General features: G+C 38.7%; 3 protein-coding genes across 3 annotated transcripts in view; 1 reads left to right on the forward strand and 2 right to left on the reverse strand.

Annotated features, from left to right (window-relative positions):
- LOC144633193 (U3 small nucleolar RNA-associated protein 6 homolog) overlaps positions 1-18,772 on the reverse strand; it is a 28,139-nt gene extending 9,367 nt beyond the window's left edge. The window contains exons 1-16 of the mRNA XM_078492006.1: positions 18,589-18,772; positions 18,063-18,147; positions 17,391-17,432; positions 8,941-9,009; positions 8,433-8,453; positions 7,573-7,620; positions 6,159-6,222; positions 5,529-5,647; positions 5,195-5,227; positions 4,831-4,881; positions 4,361-4,442; positions 3,813-3,897; positions 3,370-3,476; positions 2,924-2,995; positions 2,045-2,118; positions 1,607-1,684 (exon numbers count right to left, since the gene is read on the reverse strand). Coding sequence (XP_078348132.1) covers positions 1,607-1,684; positions 2,045-2,118; positions 2,924-2,995; positions 3,370-3,476; positions 3,813-3,897; positions 4,361-4,442; positions 4,831-4,881; positions 5,195-5,227; positions 5,529-5,647; positions 6,159-6,222; positions 7,573-7,620; positions 8,433-8,453; positions 8,941-9,009; positions 17,391-17,432; positions 18,063-18,147; positions 18,589-18,680 — 1,122 coding nt within the window. The 5' untranslated portion in view covers positions 18,681-18,772. The remainder of the gene's footprint in view (positions 1-1,606; positions 1,685-2,044; positions 2,119-2,923; positions 2,996-3,369; positions 3,477-3,812; positions 3,898-4,360; positions 4,443-4,830; positions 4,882-5,194; positions 5,228-5,528; positions 5,648-6,158; positions 6,223-7,572; positions 7,621-8,432; positions 8,454-8,940; positions 9,010-17,390; positions 17,433-18,062; positions 18,148-18,588) is intronic.
- On the reverse strand, positions 10,168-12,767 carry LOC144632224 (uncharacterized). The gene has a single exon (XM_078490819.1). The coding sequence runs from the start codon at positions 12,226-12,228 to the stop codon at positions 10,168-10,170; it is 2,061 nt and encodes a 686-aa protein (XP_078346945.1). The 5' UTR covers positions 12,229-12,767.
- Positions 13,381-15,681, forward strand: LOC144632225 (uncharacterized). Its single transcript, XM_078490820.1, has one exon. The coding sequence runs from the start codon at positions 13,621-13,623 to the stop codon at positions 15,679-15,681; it is 2,061 nt and encodes a 686-aa protein (XP_078346946.1). The 5' UTR covers positions 13,381-13,620.
- Positions 18,773-18,923: the final 151 nt, after the last annotated feature.

The raw sequence follows: 18,923 nt of genomic DNA on the forward strand, positions 1-18,923 counted from the left end.
AAAAAAAACGGCAGGCAGGGTGCTCTGTCACCATTACAATCCAGCTAATAAATGTATCTTAAACACATATCAAGGCACCGTAATGAGAAGGTCAAGTTTTGTTTTAGTGGAAACTTTCCTTGTCCTATGCCAAAAAATTATTTTTCAAAGTAACTTAATAAATTTCAAAAGAAATGAAAAGAGAGGCCGCTTTTTAAATCCAAATTCAACTACACAAACACGAGCGTTGACTATCAGTTGTTAGCATAACCACACTGACCTACTATTGGTAATCGCGCAATCTGATTGGCTACACAGGTGCCTACTATCGATCCGTAGAAGGCTCTCGGAGCGCGCGCGCAGTCTTCGCTGAATTTTATCAATCAAAACCTTCAGTAAATCAATTCTAGCGATATTCTGAGTTGTGGGTTACGCTAACACAATTAGACGGCTCGCTCTCGGTTTCTACCGGCTTTTGATAGTTGGCTCGGGGCTTCGCCCCTCGCCAACTATCAGCCGGTAGAAACCTCGAGCTTGCCGTCTAATTGTTAAATAAACAATAGTGCGGTGTTTCAGTTGAGTGTGGAAAGTCGACAAAACTTGTAATGGTTTGTATTACTTTGTTTTGTGATTGGTTTAAACCAATCAGAAGTCAGACCAAAATCAATCGTGACTCACTCATTGCCTAGTTCTTAGGCCTCTATTTTCGTCGCAGTCAACTCGTTTCGGGTCACGTGGTCCGAGCGAAAAAGTTCCCCGGCCATTCGTCCCGGATACGTCACCGAAACGAGTAGTGACGTCAGTAATACCGTGAAGGCCTGGGGAAAAAAGCCGTACAGGAACTGGGCAAACTCACTCATACACATTTTTGCGCGCTTCACGTCAGCTATGTGTATTTGCTTCGCGTTTTGATTGGTTCACTGGATTGCCTGTGCTCTTTGTTATTATCCAGAGGGATTACTCTGGTTTTGGTTTTAGGACAATTAAAAACTGCTCTGTTGACACAGGCAAACAAATTTACAGATTTGCAGTAGACTGCAGCTAGACTCTAGCTATTTATTTAATATGTACATGTTTAACAATGGTAGACTTACACATGTACATGTAAACTGCAATACATAAAATTAGGTGAAAGAAGGAGGGTTGGAAACTAAAATTCCGGAGCACTCGCCATCTGGGCAAATGACCTTCAAATTGCACTCGCCCAGATCAGTTTCCACTCGCCCAGCCACCATAGTGGTCGATCACGATACAGACTGCAATGAAAAGTCACTGAAAATAGACCTTACTCCACAATAAAAACACGAGCACACTTCCATCAAAAGTTGAAACACAGTTTAATCTGATATGTATTCCTAAATACCTGTAGTTTGCAAGCAAATAGCTTTGATGGAGATTTCAAAATGTTGGTAAGCTATCGGCTTATGGACAGTGTAGATTATTTTAAATTGGAAAGTAAAAGTTCCGCTTATTTTGAATAATATATTGAAAATCGTACTCGCCAAACCGGGCGAGTGATCCGTGATTTGTACTCGCCCGACAGTTTTCACACTCACCTGGGCGAGTGGGCTAGCGCTAATTTCCAACCCTGATAAAGTCATGGCTAATTCGGCAATTTGTTACTCACCCATGTTATATAAAGTTCCTCATTAAGAAGATTGGCATTCTCTGCCTCTGAAAATAACTGCAAAACATTCTGCACTCGCTGTGGAGTGAATAGTCATGAGCAAGACATTAGTGTAAAAATAAATTACCTTAAACAACAATTTTAAAATTAACTACAGACATGCTGTTACAGTCAACTCTCTATTAACAGACACCTCCTGCTGTCTCCATAAGATGGACACCTGGTGTTGGATCCGTCCCTGCTGTTTTTCAGTCATTTTACTGTAACTAAACTCCCTATAAGACGGACCCCTCTCTAAGACGGACAGTTGTAGTTGGTCCCGACAGTGTTCATTTTAGAGAGAGTTGACTGCACATGTAACTCAAACAATGATAGTGATAATTAACAATAAAAATTGTACACTTTTTAAAAGTAACGGAACTATTCTTTTGAACTTACTCTTTTAGCTTGCACTTGGGAACTGTCAGTCAGTAACTCCATACATGTGTTGATGTAAAACTGCCACATCGTATCTATTTGAAGTAACAAAATAATTATGGTGATCGAACAGATCGAAAACGTTTAGCATCAATTTTAACAGCTTTTACCTTAAGTTTTAATTTTAACCTTTTATCGGCGAAATGTATATAAAATAATTATGATCCAGAGTTAACCTTTTTTAGTGCTTTCAGTCTATTTTTCTACTACCATTAAGCAAAAAGTTAGCAAAAATGTGTAACTGTTTGTAATTTGTATGTTTTTACTTTGTGTTGTAGATGAATTAAAAAAAAAGTTCCAAATGTTGCAATCCCCCAAAATTAAAGTAGCGACCTTAAATGTAACTTGACTTGTTATGCAACCTATCCTGTGACCCTCCAAAGGAAGTGATAGGACGAGGTCTCTAAATCCAAAAGTAATGAGGGTGTTACCTTTTGAACTTTAATGGTACTTCTTATCATTCAATTGGCTCTTTTTCTGTGTACAGCATAACATTACAGTGGTGGATCTTCACTGTAGGGAGGGGCCCACACCCCCACCTTATTTTAAGGCCAAACTGAGGCCCAAAGAGCCAAGAAAAATTATTTTCGAGAGCGGGCCCCCCTCTTTTTCCAGGATCTGGATGATTGGGGGCCCCACTTACCTGAAGGTGTGGATCCGCCACTGCATTGCATATACATGTACATGATTGTTTGATCAATTTTGAAAATATGTTTAGCACATGTTGCACTACCTACAAATGTACGTGCTATAACAAGCACCTAAGGGACCATTATTTGGTGTCCATAACAGAGTAAGTATGTTTCACATCAAGGGTACACGTTAAGGTTCAAAGTTCACCTGTTGGGACTTGCTCCACAGCCTGGTGAAACAACTTGTTCATTTCTGTCTCAAGTTCACACCACTGGCTTTCTGTAATAAAGGTCAAATTAAACAAACAAGGTCAGCTGTTTAGTAACTATAGCAACAAAAAACTCAGAAGTAGTGCTGGAACCAAAATCTGGGGGTTGTGGGTTCAAATCCCATTCTGACCACTACTAGTCTAGCTGGTATTTTTCTTGGTGGTCCCAAGTTCAACCTCTCAGCTAAAATGTACGTTTGTCTATAGCCAACTGGTCTGCCTCCTGCCAGTTGGCATTTAATACATGTCACATGTATGTTCATTTAAAATAATCCCATTGGGAAAAGTGGTCAATTAAAATATTTATCTATTTCTTTATTATTATATCAATAATATTATTGGTGGTTATTACATGTACATTTACATCATGCAATGAAAATCAAACCTGTAATTACAGCCGTCCCTTTCTTAACTTCAGCATTTGCTTCGTCGATGCCTCTACGAGCCACTAAATTCCAGACCTCCTCAGATGCAGGAAAGTCTTTAAACAGACTGTAATAAATAAATAAAAACATCATGATTTAACAAATTAAGTAAATTAAAAACAAACTGCACTGAGTCAAAACTGACTGCATCAAGACCAAATTTTGCACAAATAATTTGGTTGTTATTAACAAAAACCCACAAAATGGATGGTAGAGGCGCCTGATAGCGGCTGGCAGAGGCGCCTGATATGCTGATGTCCTTTTGCATCCCTTAACTCATTGTGAAGCGCATTGAGCTTTGTAAATGTGCTATACAAGAACCACTATAATTCAATCACTAAAAAATGGTTGAGGCTCTGGTATGTAGCACGAGTTGAAAGAACAACACAAAAACGTGTAGTACCTGTCATACACCATGTCACAACCTTCCTTTGTATTTTCAAACAAGCGATAGACTTCAATGAAGGATATTCTGAATTTTATATCATCTGCAAAACACAGTACATGATGTGATGTTACTGACATAAAAACAATGAATTGAAATCATTTTGCTACGATGATTGTTTGTAGGCCAGGCAAGTGCAATTTTCATAGTTATTACATAGTCCTTTCATGTATTCCCTGTGTGAACAGGCTCTCTTGAGGAGGAATGGGGCAACAATAGCAAGGGGAGCAAGCTACTCACAGTCTGGGGAAGAAGCTCTCTGACTTTTTCTGCCCTATACCCTACTAGGTACATGTAGTACACCCAGCTGATGTAGTCTTTACATGAATCAAAATGATTTTCTAATTTCTATTTTTTTAAGAGTATATCATACATTGTACTTGTTATTATTTATCTAATAACTGCTTGATTGCTTGATTTTAAAATTCTCAGTTATGATGTCAAACACATCCATATGCCTTGGGTGTTTTTTTTTTTTTTCGAAAATGTCAGCATGAGCAAAATACCTGGTATACACTGTATTGCCTTTTTGTAAACAATTTCAGGGACTTTCCCAGCAAGAAATTCTGCAGTGACTTGTTCTTCTCCCTGGAAAATTAAAACAGGGGCATTAGAATATCAACAGCTCAGTGAGGCCTTCCAAGGGATTTTGGCGACAGGTGACATTGCTGCAAAATAGCTTAAAATGTAGCGACAATCTCCTTCCAGTGCACTGACAGCCGACAGAAACCAGCACTGAAAGGGTGTGTATTTCTGACAGCGACAATGTTTACCTCAACAAATAGGCAACAGGTGGGTTAGAAACGAGCAACATCAGAAACCCCCTTGGAAGGCCTCCTCAGTAGTCAGCCTAAGGGGAAATACATGTTTATATAAGCAGACTTTTATCCAAACCAGACAAGGCATTTTAAATACCATGGTGTGATTGAGAACTGCTTGATTGAAAGTGAAGTTAGATTATGATAACAGCACATACCTGCTCCTCTTCTGTTGCATTTAATCCAAGAATTTTCCTTCTATTACGAATCTAACAAAAAAAAAATGTTAAGTCTGAAAAACCAAAATGATCTGTGTTGTACAAATCATACTTGTTTAAGATCAATTTGAACTGAAATTCATTTTAAACTACAACATAATTTACAGGAGTAGCAAACTTAAGAGAAAAGTTACAGCAAGGTATATGAACCAAGGAAATGGCACATTTGAGAGCTATCTACTATACAACAAAAATATATCAGTGACGAGGATAATTCAGAAAATGTCCATGCTGCTTACACTTTACATTCTATTTAACATCTTTACAATCAAAACTATTGGTCATAAATTATACGTAGACCTACCTTTTCAACGTGAAGGAGTTCCATTCTGAAATACTGCAGACAACAAATACATACAAAATTAAAAGAGATCACTCACGTTTGGTACATATTATTAACTACAATTTAAAGGAGATAACGGTGTTGTACACAAAGTAGACACTGTTGACACAAAATACACACTGCATATATTAATTACATTTTATTGCATTAGTTTTTGATTTGTCAGCCTAGCTACATGTATAGCTGTAACTTTGTTTAAAACAAATGCCTAGATTTTGAGGTTCACATCTAAATTATTAGCCATTTATATACATATGTACTGTACATGGTTCATGCATTCAATGCAGTACTGTACCTCCAACCAAAGCTGTTGTGATGAAGGGTTCACTCTTAATCCTTTTTGTAATAAAGTTCTGCTGTTAGGAATGTTCTTGTTTTCTTCAAACTCCCACTTTGCTGCCATTACCCAAAGATCTGAAATCAGGACAAAAAACTTTTTTCTCATTCTCAGAAGATTTGAAATACCGGTAGTCTTCAGTAAATCATCACAATTTTGATATGGCCATGCAGATGCCATCAGAAATCTTCAGAAATCAGAGATTCAGACAATAATAAAATTATTGATCAGAAACATTCAGCAACCTTTGGACAATCTTTGCAATTTTGAAAATAGCCATTCACTGCTGTATTATACTTGAAAAGAACACAAGATAAATTTAGAAAACACAGATGCTGTCAGTGAGCTTTTTGCACATACAGTATCTAAAATGTTCCATTCCTAGATACAATTGTGTGCATGAAATTAAATCTTACTCATATGAACATATTATGTTAAACTTAAGGCTAACCCACCAAGGTTGGCCTAGTATAATTATGAAATAAAAAATAAAATTTGTTTTTGTTGTTGTTGTTCTTTTATGCTTTATGATACTGTATGACTGCAGTGTATACTAAATTACAGCTGTACAACTCAACAAAATCATACTTGGTTTGTTTGGATGATACTGCAAAACTTTGGCAAAAACTTTTCCAAGTATTCTAGCACTCCCCTATGAACAAGAGACAGTAAAATACAACAATGATATAAATTTGTTTGCACTGAAACTAATACTAGCACTTATATCTGATTGAGTAGTCAACCCTCCAAGTTTATTTTTTCCTGAGTGGTTATTTGGCCACCAACTGCTCAAGTTTTTTTGCCAGTGGAGTCGCTACATGTAAATTACTGTTAGCTCACGCTTTCAATTCTTCTTCTCAATTTCAGTTGCCAGGCTGGTGACTTCGATTCTAATTTTGTCACCAACTCCAAAATTTAAGCCGCCATGGCGACTAAAATGGTCTTACATGTGACTTGGAGGGTTGGCAGTTACTGTAACATAATACAGTGGAATCCAGGATTTCTCAAACCTTGTGATAACTCAAACCAAAAGTGGTTTCTCTTCCCTCAGTTGAACACTGCAATTTTACCCCTGATTTCTCAAGCTGCCCAATTTTTTGAACCAATTTTCGGTTCCCTTGGAGGCGTTAAGGCCCGTTTACACAGGCGATTGTTGTCATGCAACTCAATGCAATTTTTTTCGCACCTAACTTACCGGTACATCAAGTTTCGAACAGGTTCAAAAGTCCTGCGATATTGCAGTGATTTTATTGCAGCTAGTTTTCATGTTTGCCAACTCGCGGCAATTTCATGGCGATTTAATCGCCGCGATATCGCGCCGAAGTTGCATGAAGTCACTGCGATGTTGCGGTGAGTTGATGCAACTCGGCGCGACAAAAATTGCATTGAGTTGCACGACGAAAATCGCCTGTGTAAACGGGCCTTAAGAAATCAGGATTCCACTGTCAGTAGTAACTACATGTAAGCCTGTTCCCTTTGAAGACTTGTAATAGAGTGGTTCATCAGGCTTCTAAATAAATAAACTTCCAATTGATTTCAGCATAATATAAAGTACATGTAAAACACCTAAGCAATGGCTTGTCATATCATTTCACAGGTACATGTATAATTCAGAATTGACCTGTTCCAGGTGACTTCATACAGTCATGCAGTGTTTAAGCCATGCACGGAGGACGCTTCATGATTCAGGCCATTACTAGAAATTGCAAGAAAGCAAGGACTAACGGCTAATGTCAGCTTAAAATTTAATAACTGAGACCTCTTGCCTCGCTTCCATGCAAAACCTGAATCAGTGTGTTGAAGTTATAGTATCCCCAATTGTCTAATGACCAATAACACAACAGTCCAACTAGCGCATCAACCATTATGCTACGATGTACAAATCAGCTAGTATACATGTAGCATCTACAAGCAAGCCTAAAAAAATTCTGAACTCTAGAATTAAAAAAAAAACAGTACAATATACACTAAATGTCATACAAAATAAGTAAATAATTCATACCATGTGTTTACAGAATTCTACGTACTGGATCCAAAGTTTGATGTCTCCCTAAAGATCAGAAAATAATTTATAAGTATGATCTGTGAATTTCAAGGGACAGATTAAGTACCTACATAGCAACATGAACAGCAATAACCTTTGTAGATATTTTATAGAAAATTTCTTACTCCTTGACAGAAATATAGGTCTGGAATTACATGTAAGCACCATATAGTGTATTATAGTTCAACACTAAATTTTCTCCGATTCCGATTGGTTTAAATTGAACACGTGACGCGATAGTGCCCGTCCGCCGGAGGGCACTATCAGCCCATAGTGCCCTCCCGAGAAAAATGCCCGGATCGATAGTGCCCGCCGGTGACTTTTTTTTGTAAACAAGCGTGCCTGCAGACAAAAAAACCCAACCAAATTCACTGCATTTCGTGGGTTTCTTGTCTGGTTTTGTTTCGTTTGTTAAATTTCGGCTTTCAATTGAGTTTTTTATCCTGAAAAGTAAAAACAATTCACGATGCTCGTTTTTGTATGTGCGCGCGGAAGAAAATTTAGTGGTGAACAATAAAAACAATAGAGTGTTTCTGTCTCGGAACTATCGGTCTGATAGTTGCCCCTTGGAAATTTGATGTTCTTAAAACTAGCATATTAGCCCTCGAAGCTTCGCTTCTCGGGCTACTATTTGTTTTAAGAACATCAAATTTCCGCGGGGCAACTATCAGCCGATAGTTCCTCGACAGAAACACTCTATTGTTAAAATAGTACATGTAACCCAGTCAGTGTCTTTTTAAAAAAAAAGCAACAGGTAGACCTGTGAGAAATGAAGTGTAGATAAAGATGTAATTACATTGAGTAAATTATGTACTTACCAAAAACTTTTTTAAGGCATTCTGCAAAGTAAAACAGTAATTAAGTAAATTTATAAGATATTATGCAAGCCATGTGATACAGTATAGTACTTAAAAATATAAATAAATAAATCGACTTTGTTTAACGATGCACGTAACAGTCTTGCAACTGACAAACCTTGAAGCAATTAAGAGACAACTACCACCAAAGTCAGTCACAATCCAACATGTATCAAGATTTAAGATATATGTTCAGTGTGTAGGTTCCACAATATTATTATCAGTTTTTACAAGAATTTTAAGAGTAATAAAATGATTGCAAGCCCCATGCAGTGTTATGATTTACTACAACTCCTTTGTGCATGTTTAATGATTATTAATACTGACTAATGGTACATGTGTTGTAAATTTGCATTGTACAGTACATGTATGTCAGTATTACTGCACACTTCAATTAACATGCAAACCCTCTGATCTTCATGTCTACAAATGAATGTGCTTTTCACAGTTTGTAGTTTGTAAAAAATACCTGAAAAAGACTATGAATTCTTCTCATTACTGCATACTCTCCATGTAAATTCCTTTTAATACCAAGTCTCTGAATAATTAAAACAATACAAATTATTATTAAAAGCAAGCATATTGCAAGTGTATTTCCAGGCCGTCTACATGTACTGAAAAAAATAAATGCACTCGAGTGCATTGTTGAGTTAGTCAAAGCACACAGGAATTTTTAAGAACATGAAAGAAGCGCATAGAGGTGGTTAGCACGAGGCACAGCCGAATGCTTTTTGCACTTCTTGAGTGTTCTTAAAAACTCCCAAGTGCTTATATAACTCAACAATGCATGAAGAGAAAGTTTTAATTTCTTTTGTAAAATGTTAAGAAATTACCCGCTCTCAAACTTGCGATGTAAGCTGCATGCATAACTCAATAACGCACAACCATGATATAATAAGCTTTATGGAGCTATAATGAAGTTGAACTGACCAATCATATCATGCACCACTTCTTGAACTTATAAATTTATGGTGTAGTTCCGGAAAATATCCATACTCCCCCCAAAGAAGGGATTGGAAATTTCCTGGGGGGTGGGGGGTCTCAAAGACCAAAATTTTTAAAGAAATGGGTTATTCCAGAAAAAATACACCCCCCCCCCCCCCCGACGGATGGCAAAACTTTTTGACCCCCCCTCCTGCCCGGATTTCCCAGATCGCTACACCCCTCCCCCCGCCCGGATTTCCAAGCTCAAGGACCCCCCCTCCCGCCCGGATTTCCATTTATTTAAAGGCCCTAACTAGACACAACAGGCAATAGAAAAGACTAACGTGAATTTGCAAGGACCACCGTGACAAAATAGAAGTACCGGATCCTCTCACTGTAGAGGATCTAATCAGCTATAACTAAATAACGAATAAAGAAAAAATTGCAAGGCCGATTGAACGGTTTGGGACTGTATTGAAATTCCAATATTTCGGAAGGCACGGCCTTCCTTCTTCAGGGTCTTACAAAGAATGACTCTAAAGGTTAAACGTTACAGATATAAAAAGTGGGAAATACGATACAACGCGTAAATAACAATGGTAGAAAAACAAAAACGTTAAAATTTGAAATTTGAAAGGATAAAGAGACGTTACAACATGAAATTAAAGAAGATATACATATATAATAAGATGCTATAAATGGCACTAAAGACTTGAACACCGTAAGCTAATACTATAATAACAACATGAGTGTAAATATAAACTATGAAATGTCATGCTTTATCCTTTTTGTTTAATCCTAAAGGTTCAAGTGTTTGACCTCTTTCAATGAGGTACGCCTCTCTTGCCTTCCGAACAACGTCACGGTTAGATCGAATGAGTTCAAGAGGAATGAGTTGCATGTCAGTAGCGTTATGATTGTTACAAAGAAAATGTTCTGATACTGTAGTGGGTTTAGAGTGGTTAGTTTTTTTGTCAACAGTTCTGCGGTGTTCGTTGAAACGGTCTTTAAGTCTACGTTTGGTTTCCCCTATGTATTGTTTGTGACAACGGTTGCACTGTACCATGTAAATAACGTTCTTAGAGTTGCAGTCAATGTGTTGATTAATAAGTCTAGTTTCGCCGGTGGTATGAAATGTATAATTAGTTAGTCCGTCAGATACGTAGTTACATGTTAAGCAGTTGTTACCACAACGGAAAGAACCATGGGGTTGGTTAGTGGCAGAGGTTTTGCGAAGTTTAGCACTAACAAATATATTACTTAGGTTGTTAGACCGCCGGAAAGCAACAATGGGTTTATCTTTGAAAACGTTAGTACAACGGAGGGATGAAGACAAAATGTTGAAGTGTTTGTGAATAATGGATGATACGTGGCGAAGAGCTGGATTGTATGTTATGACGAGGGGTACCCGTTGTGGCTGATTAGTAGTGGAAGAGGCTTTAGGAGTAAGTGCTTCAGTTCGTGTGATGTTATGTACGCGGTGTATTTCTTGTTTAAGGAAAGTCAAGTTGTACCCACGTTTGTTAAGATAAGATTGAAGTTCATTAGTACGTTGTTTAAAAGTCTCGTCAGAGGAACAAATGCGACGAAGTCTAAGAGCTAAACTGAATGGAATAGCTCTTTTAGTGTGTGTAGGGTGACATGAAGAATGTAATAAGTACTGATGTTTGTCGGTGGGTTTAGTGTAAAGGTCAGTACTAATGTTGCCGTTATTAAGAAAAACGTTGACGTCAAGGAATGGTATAGATGTTAATGAATAATTAGATGTAAACTTGATGGTGGGGTGAATGCTGTTAAGGTAAGAGGTAAAGGCATGGAGGTCGTCTATAGAATGTGTCCATATTATGAATATGTCGTCTATGTAACGCCACCATGTGTGAGGCTGGTAAGGTGCACGTGACAAAGCGTCGGTCTCAAATTTTGCGAGAAACAGATTAGCATAAGAAGGTGCCATTCTGGTTCCCATAGCCGTACCGTGTATCTGTAAGTAGTGCTTGTCGTTGAATGTAAAGTTGTTACAATTAAGGATCATACGTATGAGGTCGCAAATTTTCTCTGTACCAACAGTAATGGTGTTGCGGTCACGTGTGTCAAGGAACTGTCGACAGGCGTTAATCCCTTCGTTGTGGGGAATGTTAGTGTATAGAGAGGAAACGTCAAGGGTAACAAGAAGAGCGTTCTGAGGGAGTCGTCCAAGTTGTTTAAGTTTGTTAAGGAAGTGTGTAGTGTCCTTTATGAACGAGTCAGTATTCTGTACTAGAGGTTTGAGATGGTAGTCTACAAACTGTGAGATGCGTTCTGTGGGGTGAGAGTTACTAGACACAATAGGGCGTCCAGGGTTGCCCTGTTTGTGGACTTTGGGCAAAATGTAAAACCGTCCGGGTTTAGGATCGGTCTGTATAAGGTAGCGTTTAGTCTCGTCGTTAATGATTTTGTCACGGTTCATGCGTTTGGTGTATTTGCGTACACGTTTTTGTACTTCCTTAGTAATGTCGTTGTCTAAGGGTTTGTAGAATTTGGTGTCGTTGAGTTGTCGTAAACATTCGTTAATATACCAGTCTCGATCCATAACAACCGTGCCGGAGCCTTTGTCCGCAGACTTGATGACAATGTCACTGCGTCTGCCAAGCGATTTACACGCGTGTCGTTCACGTGCAGTTAAGTTGTCACGTACAGGGGCTGGTTTGAGTTTAAAGAGGTCATGCCCTACTGCGTCAAGAAAAGTATCAAGTGCAGGTTCCCTTTGTGGGGGAGGGGTCCAACTGCTTTTTGTACGGAATGGGTTTGGATCAGTTTGGGGGGGATAGTCATGAAAGTACTCGAGGAGACGCATCCGTCGACTAAATTCATGAAAATCAGCTCTAACTTCCGTCCAGTCAATGTTACGAGGAGTGGGACAAAAGGAAAGGCCCCTAGCAAGCAATTGGTTCTCGTCTTGGGTAAGCGTGACAGAGCTTAAGTTGATGACAGCGTTAGTGTCAAGTTGTATGTTATGGTTGTCATGTCTCCAGTATCTGTTTGTTTTTGTTCTCCGTTTGTGGCGTCGTCTACGATTGCGTGTACGGTTGGGTGAAGAAAGATTGGGAGCGGTGGTATTAGGAACGTTGATAGATTGAACGGTGTGGGCAGCGGATGTAGTGACTGGTGAATTAGTACGACTGCGTGTGGGTGTAGGATGATTGACAGTGTTAGTAATGGTATTGTTAATGGGATGGTCGTTAACGCGATTAGCGGGTGTAGTGACTGGTGAATGTGAACTGTTGACAGTGATATGCGGTCGGTTATCAGAGTATAAAGGGTGATTAGAATTGTTGTGACGTGTACGGACAAAAGAAAGAGAAGCATACTCACCGGTTGTGGATACCCGGGTGGATAGTTTTTTGCGATGTCTACTATTAAGGACATGGGACAGTTCAAATGCAGTTTCTCTAAGAAAATGTTTGATTTGTGTAAATGTGGAAGCAGAGCATTGAGATCTGAGTTGATCTAAGGTGTAATGAAATTCTGATCTCAACAGTTTCAAGTGTTTTTGGCATTGTGCTTTGAGAAGTTTAATCATTTTAAGAGATGTGGCTGTTAGCAATCCCTTCCACTGTTGGTAGAATTGTTCGAAGAAAACTGAGTCCAAAGTAGGTCTACATTTGATGGCTAATCCTTTAGGAATAATCTTGCGCTGGTGGTAGTAAATGTAGTTGTCTTTATGGTGTTCGTAGCGGGTGAGTTTAAGTTGCAGACGTTTTACTTTGTTGAAGAGCATACGTTGTTCAGGGTTGGTAAAGTCTTTCAGAATATGTACGGCAGTAGGGCCAGGGTTAGGATGCACATCCATGCTCTCTACAATGAGAAGTGACGATGATGTATGTTGGTGTTGACACATAGTTCGTTGGTCGAAAGGGCCAACCATACCACCGCTCCCAATACTAATAATACTAATAATACTAATACTAATAATACTAATAATAATACCACCGCTCCCAATCTTTCTTCACCCAACCGTACACGCAATCGTAGACGACGCCACAAACGGAGAACAAAAACAAACAGATACTGGAGACATGACAACCATAACATACAACTTGACACTAACGCTGTCATCAACTTAAGCTCTGTCACGCTTACCCAAGACGAGAACCAATTGCTTGCTAGGGGCCTTTCCTTTTGTCCCACTCCTCGTAACATTGACTGGACGGAAGTTAGAGCTGATTTTCATGAATTTAGTCGACGGATGCGTCTCCTCGAGTACTTTCATGACTATCCCCCCCAAACTGATCCAAACCCATTCCGTACAAAAAGCAGTTGGACCCCTCCCCCACAAAGGGAACCTGCACTTGATACTTTTCTTGACGCAGTAGGGCATGACCTCTTTAAACTCAAACCAGCCCCTGTACGTGACAACTTAACTGCACGTGAACGACACGCGTGTAAATCGCTTGGCAGACGCAGTGACATTGTCATCAAGTCTGCGGACAAAGGCTCCGGCACGGTTGTTATGGATCGAGACTGGTATATTAACGAATGTTTACGACAACTCAACGACACCAAATTCTACAAACCCTTAGACAACGACATTACTAAGGAAGTACAAAAACGTGTACGCAAATACACCAAACGCATGAACCGTGACAAAATCATTAACGACGAGACTAAACGCTACCTTATACAGACCGATCCTAAACCCGGACGGTTTTACATTTTGCCCAAAGTCCACAAACAGGGCAACCCTGGACGCCCTATTGTGTCTAGTAACTCTCACCCCACAGAACGCATCTCACAGTTTGTAGACTACCATCTCAAACCTCTAGTACAGAATACTGACTCGTTCATAAAGGACACTACACACTTCCTTAACAAACTTAAACAACTTGGACGACTCCCTCAGAACGCTCTTCTTGTTACCCTTGACGTTTCCTCTCTATACACTAACATTCCCCACAACGAAGGGATTAACGCCTGTCGACAGTTCCTTGACACACGTGACCGCAACACCATTACTGTTGGTACAGAGAAAATTTGCGACCTCATACGTATGATCCTTAATTGTAACAACTTTACATTCAACGACAAGCACTACTTACAGATACACGGTACGGCTATGGGAACCAGAATGGCACCTTCTTATGCTAATCTGTTTCTCGCAAAATTTGAGACCGACGCTTTGTCACGTGCACCTTACCAGCCTCACACATGGTGGCGTTACATAGACGACATATTCATAATATGGACACATTCTATAGACGACCTCCATGCCTTTACCTCTTACCTTAACAGCATTCACCCCACCATCAAGTTTACATCTAATTATTCATTAACATCTATACCATTCCTTGACGTCAACGTTTTTCTTAATAACGGCAACATTAGTACTGACCTTTACACTAAACCCACCGACAAACATCAGTACTTATTACATTCTTCATGTCACCCTACACACACTAAAAGAGCTATTCCATTCAGTTTAGCTCTTAGACTTCGTCGCATTTGTTCCTCTGACGAGACTTTTAAACAACGTACTAATGAACTTCAATCTTATCTTAACAAACGTGGGTACAACTTGACTTTCCTTAAACAAGAAATACACCGCGTACATAACATCACACGAACTGAAGCACTTACTCCTAAAGCCTCTTCCACTACTAATCAGCCACAACGGGTACCCCTCGTCATAACATACAATCCAGCTCTTCGCCACGTATCATCCATTATTCACAAACACTTCAACATTTTGTCTTCATCCCTCCGTTGTACTAACGTTTTCAAAGATAAACCCATTGTTGCTTTCCGGCGGTCTAACAACCTAAGTAATATATTTGTTAGTGCTAAACTTCGCAAAACCTCTGCCACTAACCAACCCCATGGTTCTTTCCGTTGTGGTAACAACTGCTTAACATGTAACTACGTATCTGACGGACTAACTAATTATACATTTCATACCACCGGCGAAACTAGACTTATTAATCAACACATTGACTGCAACTCTAAGAACGTTATTTACATGGTACAGTGCAACCGTTGTCACAAACAATACATAGGGGAAACCAAACGTAGACTTAAAGACCGTTTCAACGAACACCGCAGAACTGTTGACAAAAAAACTAACCACTCTAAACCCACTACAGTATCAGAACATTTTCTTTGTAACAATCATAACGCTACTGACATGCAACTCATTCCTCTTGAACTCATTCGATCTAACCGTGACGTTGTTCGGAAGGCAAGAGAGGCGTACCTCATTGAAAGAGGTCAAACACTTGAACCTTTAGGATTAAACAAAAAGGATGAAGCATGACATTTCATAGTTTATATTTACACTCATGTTGTTATTATAGTATTAGCTTACGGTGTTCAAGTCTTTAGTGCCATTTATAGCATCTTATTATATATGTATATCTTCTTTAATTTCATGTTGTAACGTCTCTTTATCCTTTCAAATTTCAAATTTTAACGTTTTTGTTTTTCTACCATTGTTATTTACGCGTTGTATCGTATTTCCCACATTTTATATCTGTAACGTTTAACCTTTAGAGTCATTCTTTGTAAGACCCTGAAGAAGGAAGGCCGTGCCTTCCGAAATATTGGAATTTCAATACAGTCCCAAACCGTTCAATCGGCCTTGCAATTTTTTCTTTAATAGAAAAGACGCAACATTTCTTCCAAAAGATCACTGTTTATTATAACCTTCAAAACTGGGCTAATATTGCGAATTTTGCGGGTCAAATGTCAACATTTCAAATCAGATTAAGCTTATGTAAACGATCGTGTGTACATATTTATAAAGTGAAAATGCCACTTGCTTTTTTCTGACATAGAACAAACGTACAAGATAAGAAATATGTAAGTCTTAAAACGTATGTAAATGTAAGAAAAAAAACAGTGAAAAAAGTCCTTAATGCGCTAATGTAGAAAACTATAATTTCGGTTCATGTCGGTGTCGTCGGTGACAAGGCGGCCTAAAATTGGCGCGTGTTTACAAGATAGAGTTCCCGCTGTTAGGAATAATTTATTAGTGTGACATTTACTTGAGCTTATCAATAAAGCTTTTCGAACTACAATTATAATTTTAAATTTTGTTACCTATATGGGTCTGTAGGTCAACTGGAACTCTTGCCTTTTTTTCAAAGAATTCAAAGTTTTCATGCGTAATGTCCACGTTCTGGATCGATCGTAAGGCATGGATTAATAAAGTGGAAGAAGCCAAATAATACACAAATTCTGTATACACATGTTAGCCAGTAAAACAAGTTCTTGGGTTGGCTAAAATATACAGAAAAGTACAACCTGCAGCAGGACCGATCGTCTTTCTTCACATTTTTCGAGGATGTTGCAAAGTACGGGCTCGGGTGGCCTGGGTACTGTAAAAATGTCCCAGGCGTTGCATAGACCCTTTGCATAAATGGCGCCCAAATTTACATAACAAAACTTTGTACATCCTTAGCCTCATGTGGATGTTTTTGGACAAAGGATTTTTTACGTGAATGTGAGGCTTAGGATGTATATGTATTGTTATTCAAATGCGGGCGCCATTTATGCAAAGGGTGTATGCTCGGTCGACATTGTTTTTCCCTATCGTAAAGTTGTTGTTATCCATTTATCACGCTGGTTCTTCATGAATAAAATGACCTATGAAGGTAAACTTGAAGCATATGAGGTAAGAACACAATTAACTGGAAGACTACAAGATTTTCCAAAGCAAACTTCTTCTTTTAAGTGGTAAAACATATCGATTGAGTTAAAGTTAAAAGTGACCCCCGAGGAAGAATTTTTAGGTTCAGACCCCCCCTCCTGCCCGGATTTCGCAAGCCATTTACCCCCCCCCCCCCTCCTGCAAGAATTTCCAGTTTGCCATCCGTCGGGGAGGTGTGTATTTTTTCTGGAATAACCCAATGTATGAAATTTAACTGGAATTTCCAAAGGGGTGGGGGGAGTTCTTTTAAAAAATCCGTTCTGTGGGGGAGGTATGGATATTTTATGGAACTACACATTGAATAAAGTTCTTACCAACTTCCTTTTCTTCTTCAGCATAACCAAGTTAATCTCATACTACAATAAACAAAAAATAATAAACACAAGCACTTTGTCAGAAATTTGTTTGAAACTGTTAACAACAGTGTTCTATTAAAGATGATTTCCAGTCCGTACTGCGCAATCTCCGCCTGCAATGTTTGTGAGTCTCACAAACAGAAGAATGTTTACTAGCAAAAATAAAAATTCCGGGACAAAACTTACCTTTTTCTTCATTGTTAACGCCAGATATCCTTGCAAAACAATAATAACGAGTAAAAGAAGCTCGACGGTATTTCAAACGGACGTTTTAGCTCATCATGAATTCTTGAACGAAACTATCCGTAATGGCGATCTAAAAAACTTCATGTACGCTATCACCGAAGTGTAACGTTTCAACGAATTCGAAACAAAAATGAAAACAAACCCTGAGTCTGCGCAGTACGGACTGGAAATCATCTTTAAGGCCAGTTTACACAAGCATTATTTTTAAAGATTTTATTGTGATACATAGCTCCAGCACACAAACATTTTTAAGTGGTTAGTCCTCCAAAACTAACTCTTGTGTAACTTACATCCGAGTTAATCTATTGTCTTATACCAATTAACATAAGTCATACCATCATAATGTAAAATATCTGATAATTATAACCTGCAATCTACATGTACCTGCATGTATCTTAGAAAGTCTGTCTTCTGAACAATTCTTTTCTGTAAGCGGTATTCAAACTCTCTCCTCTTTCGAATGATAGTCCTGTAAAATATTACAGTAAAAAGGTTTAACTATAAGCCTTTCTGTTGATAGTTCAGTCTGTCCAGAAAGAAAATAACCCTCAAAGGGTTTAAAGATTAAATAGACAATGCTAGCAAGACTTCTTCTTTCGAAGTATAACATATTAAATACAGTTGTACAAGTGTATGCAAGTGCTCTAAGGCCTGGTTATTGATACTCCAATAAAGAAGTAACCCTAGCTTACATGATAATTCTGTTTCCAACCGGTTGATGATGGTGAAGCCCACAATGTGATTAAATAGAAATACGTGTAGTTTACGATAATAAAACTATTTCTACGCATTATACTATAAGAATTTATTTGAACTAAACTAAAGTGTGTTTAATCAAGTTATTCAATTCAATCCAAAACAGCTTCGACACTACATCGACATCAAAACATACACAGTGAAAATTCCTCACTTGATTTCATCGCTTGAAAACACTCCCATCCGCTCCAACTCCTCCAGTTCGGGCAACATGCCCTCCAAGTTTTGTTGAACGTACTCTGCCATCGTGGATTACTAGTGTAACAAGAAACAAACAGTAAATAAAGATCTGATCAGTACGCTCTTTCTTCGTCCACCATGTGCAAAAATTCTGTTCTCGTTCCAAACACCGCTGACAAGGGTATGACTTTCGTGTGATGTTACATGAAGACGAAAGTGTTGATAAAGAAAGCCAAGGAACGGAATGACTGCTGGCGCACTCTTGTAACGCGACCGTGACAGTTGGCGTGACTCATTATTTTGCGAATA

This window comes from Oculina patagonica, chromosome 12, assembly GCF_052425735.1.
Source record: "Oculina patagonica isolate OP01 chromosome 12, crgOcupat, whole genome shotgun sequence".
Classification (NCBI taxonomy): Eukaryota; Metazoa; Cnidaria; class Anthozoa; order Scleractinia; family Oculinidae; genus Oculina; species Oculina patagonica.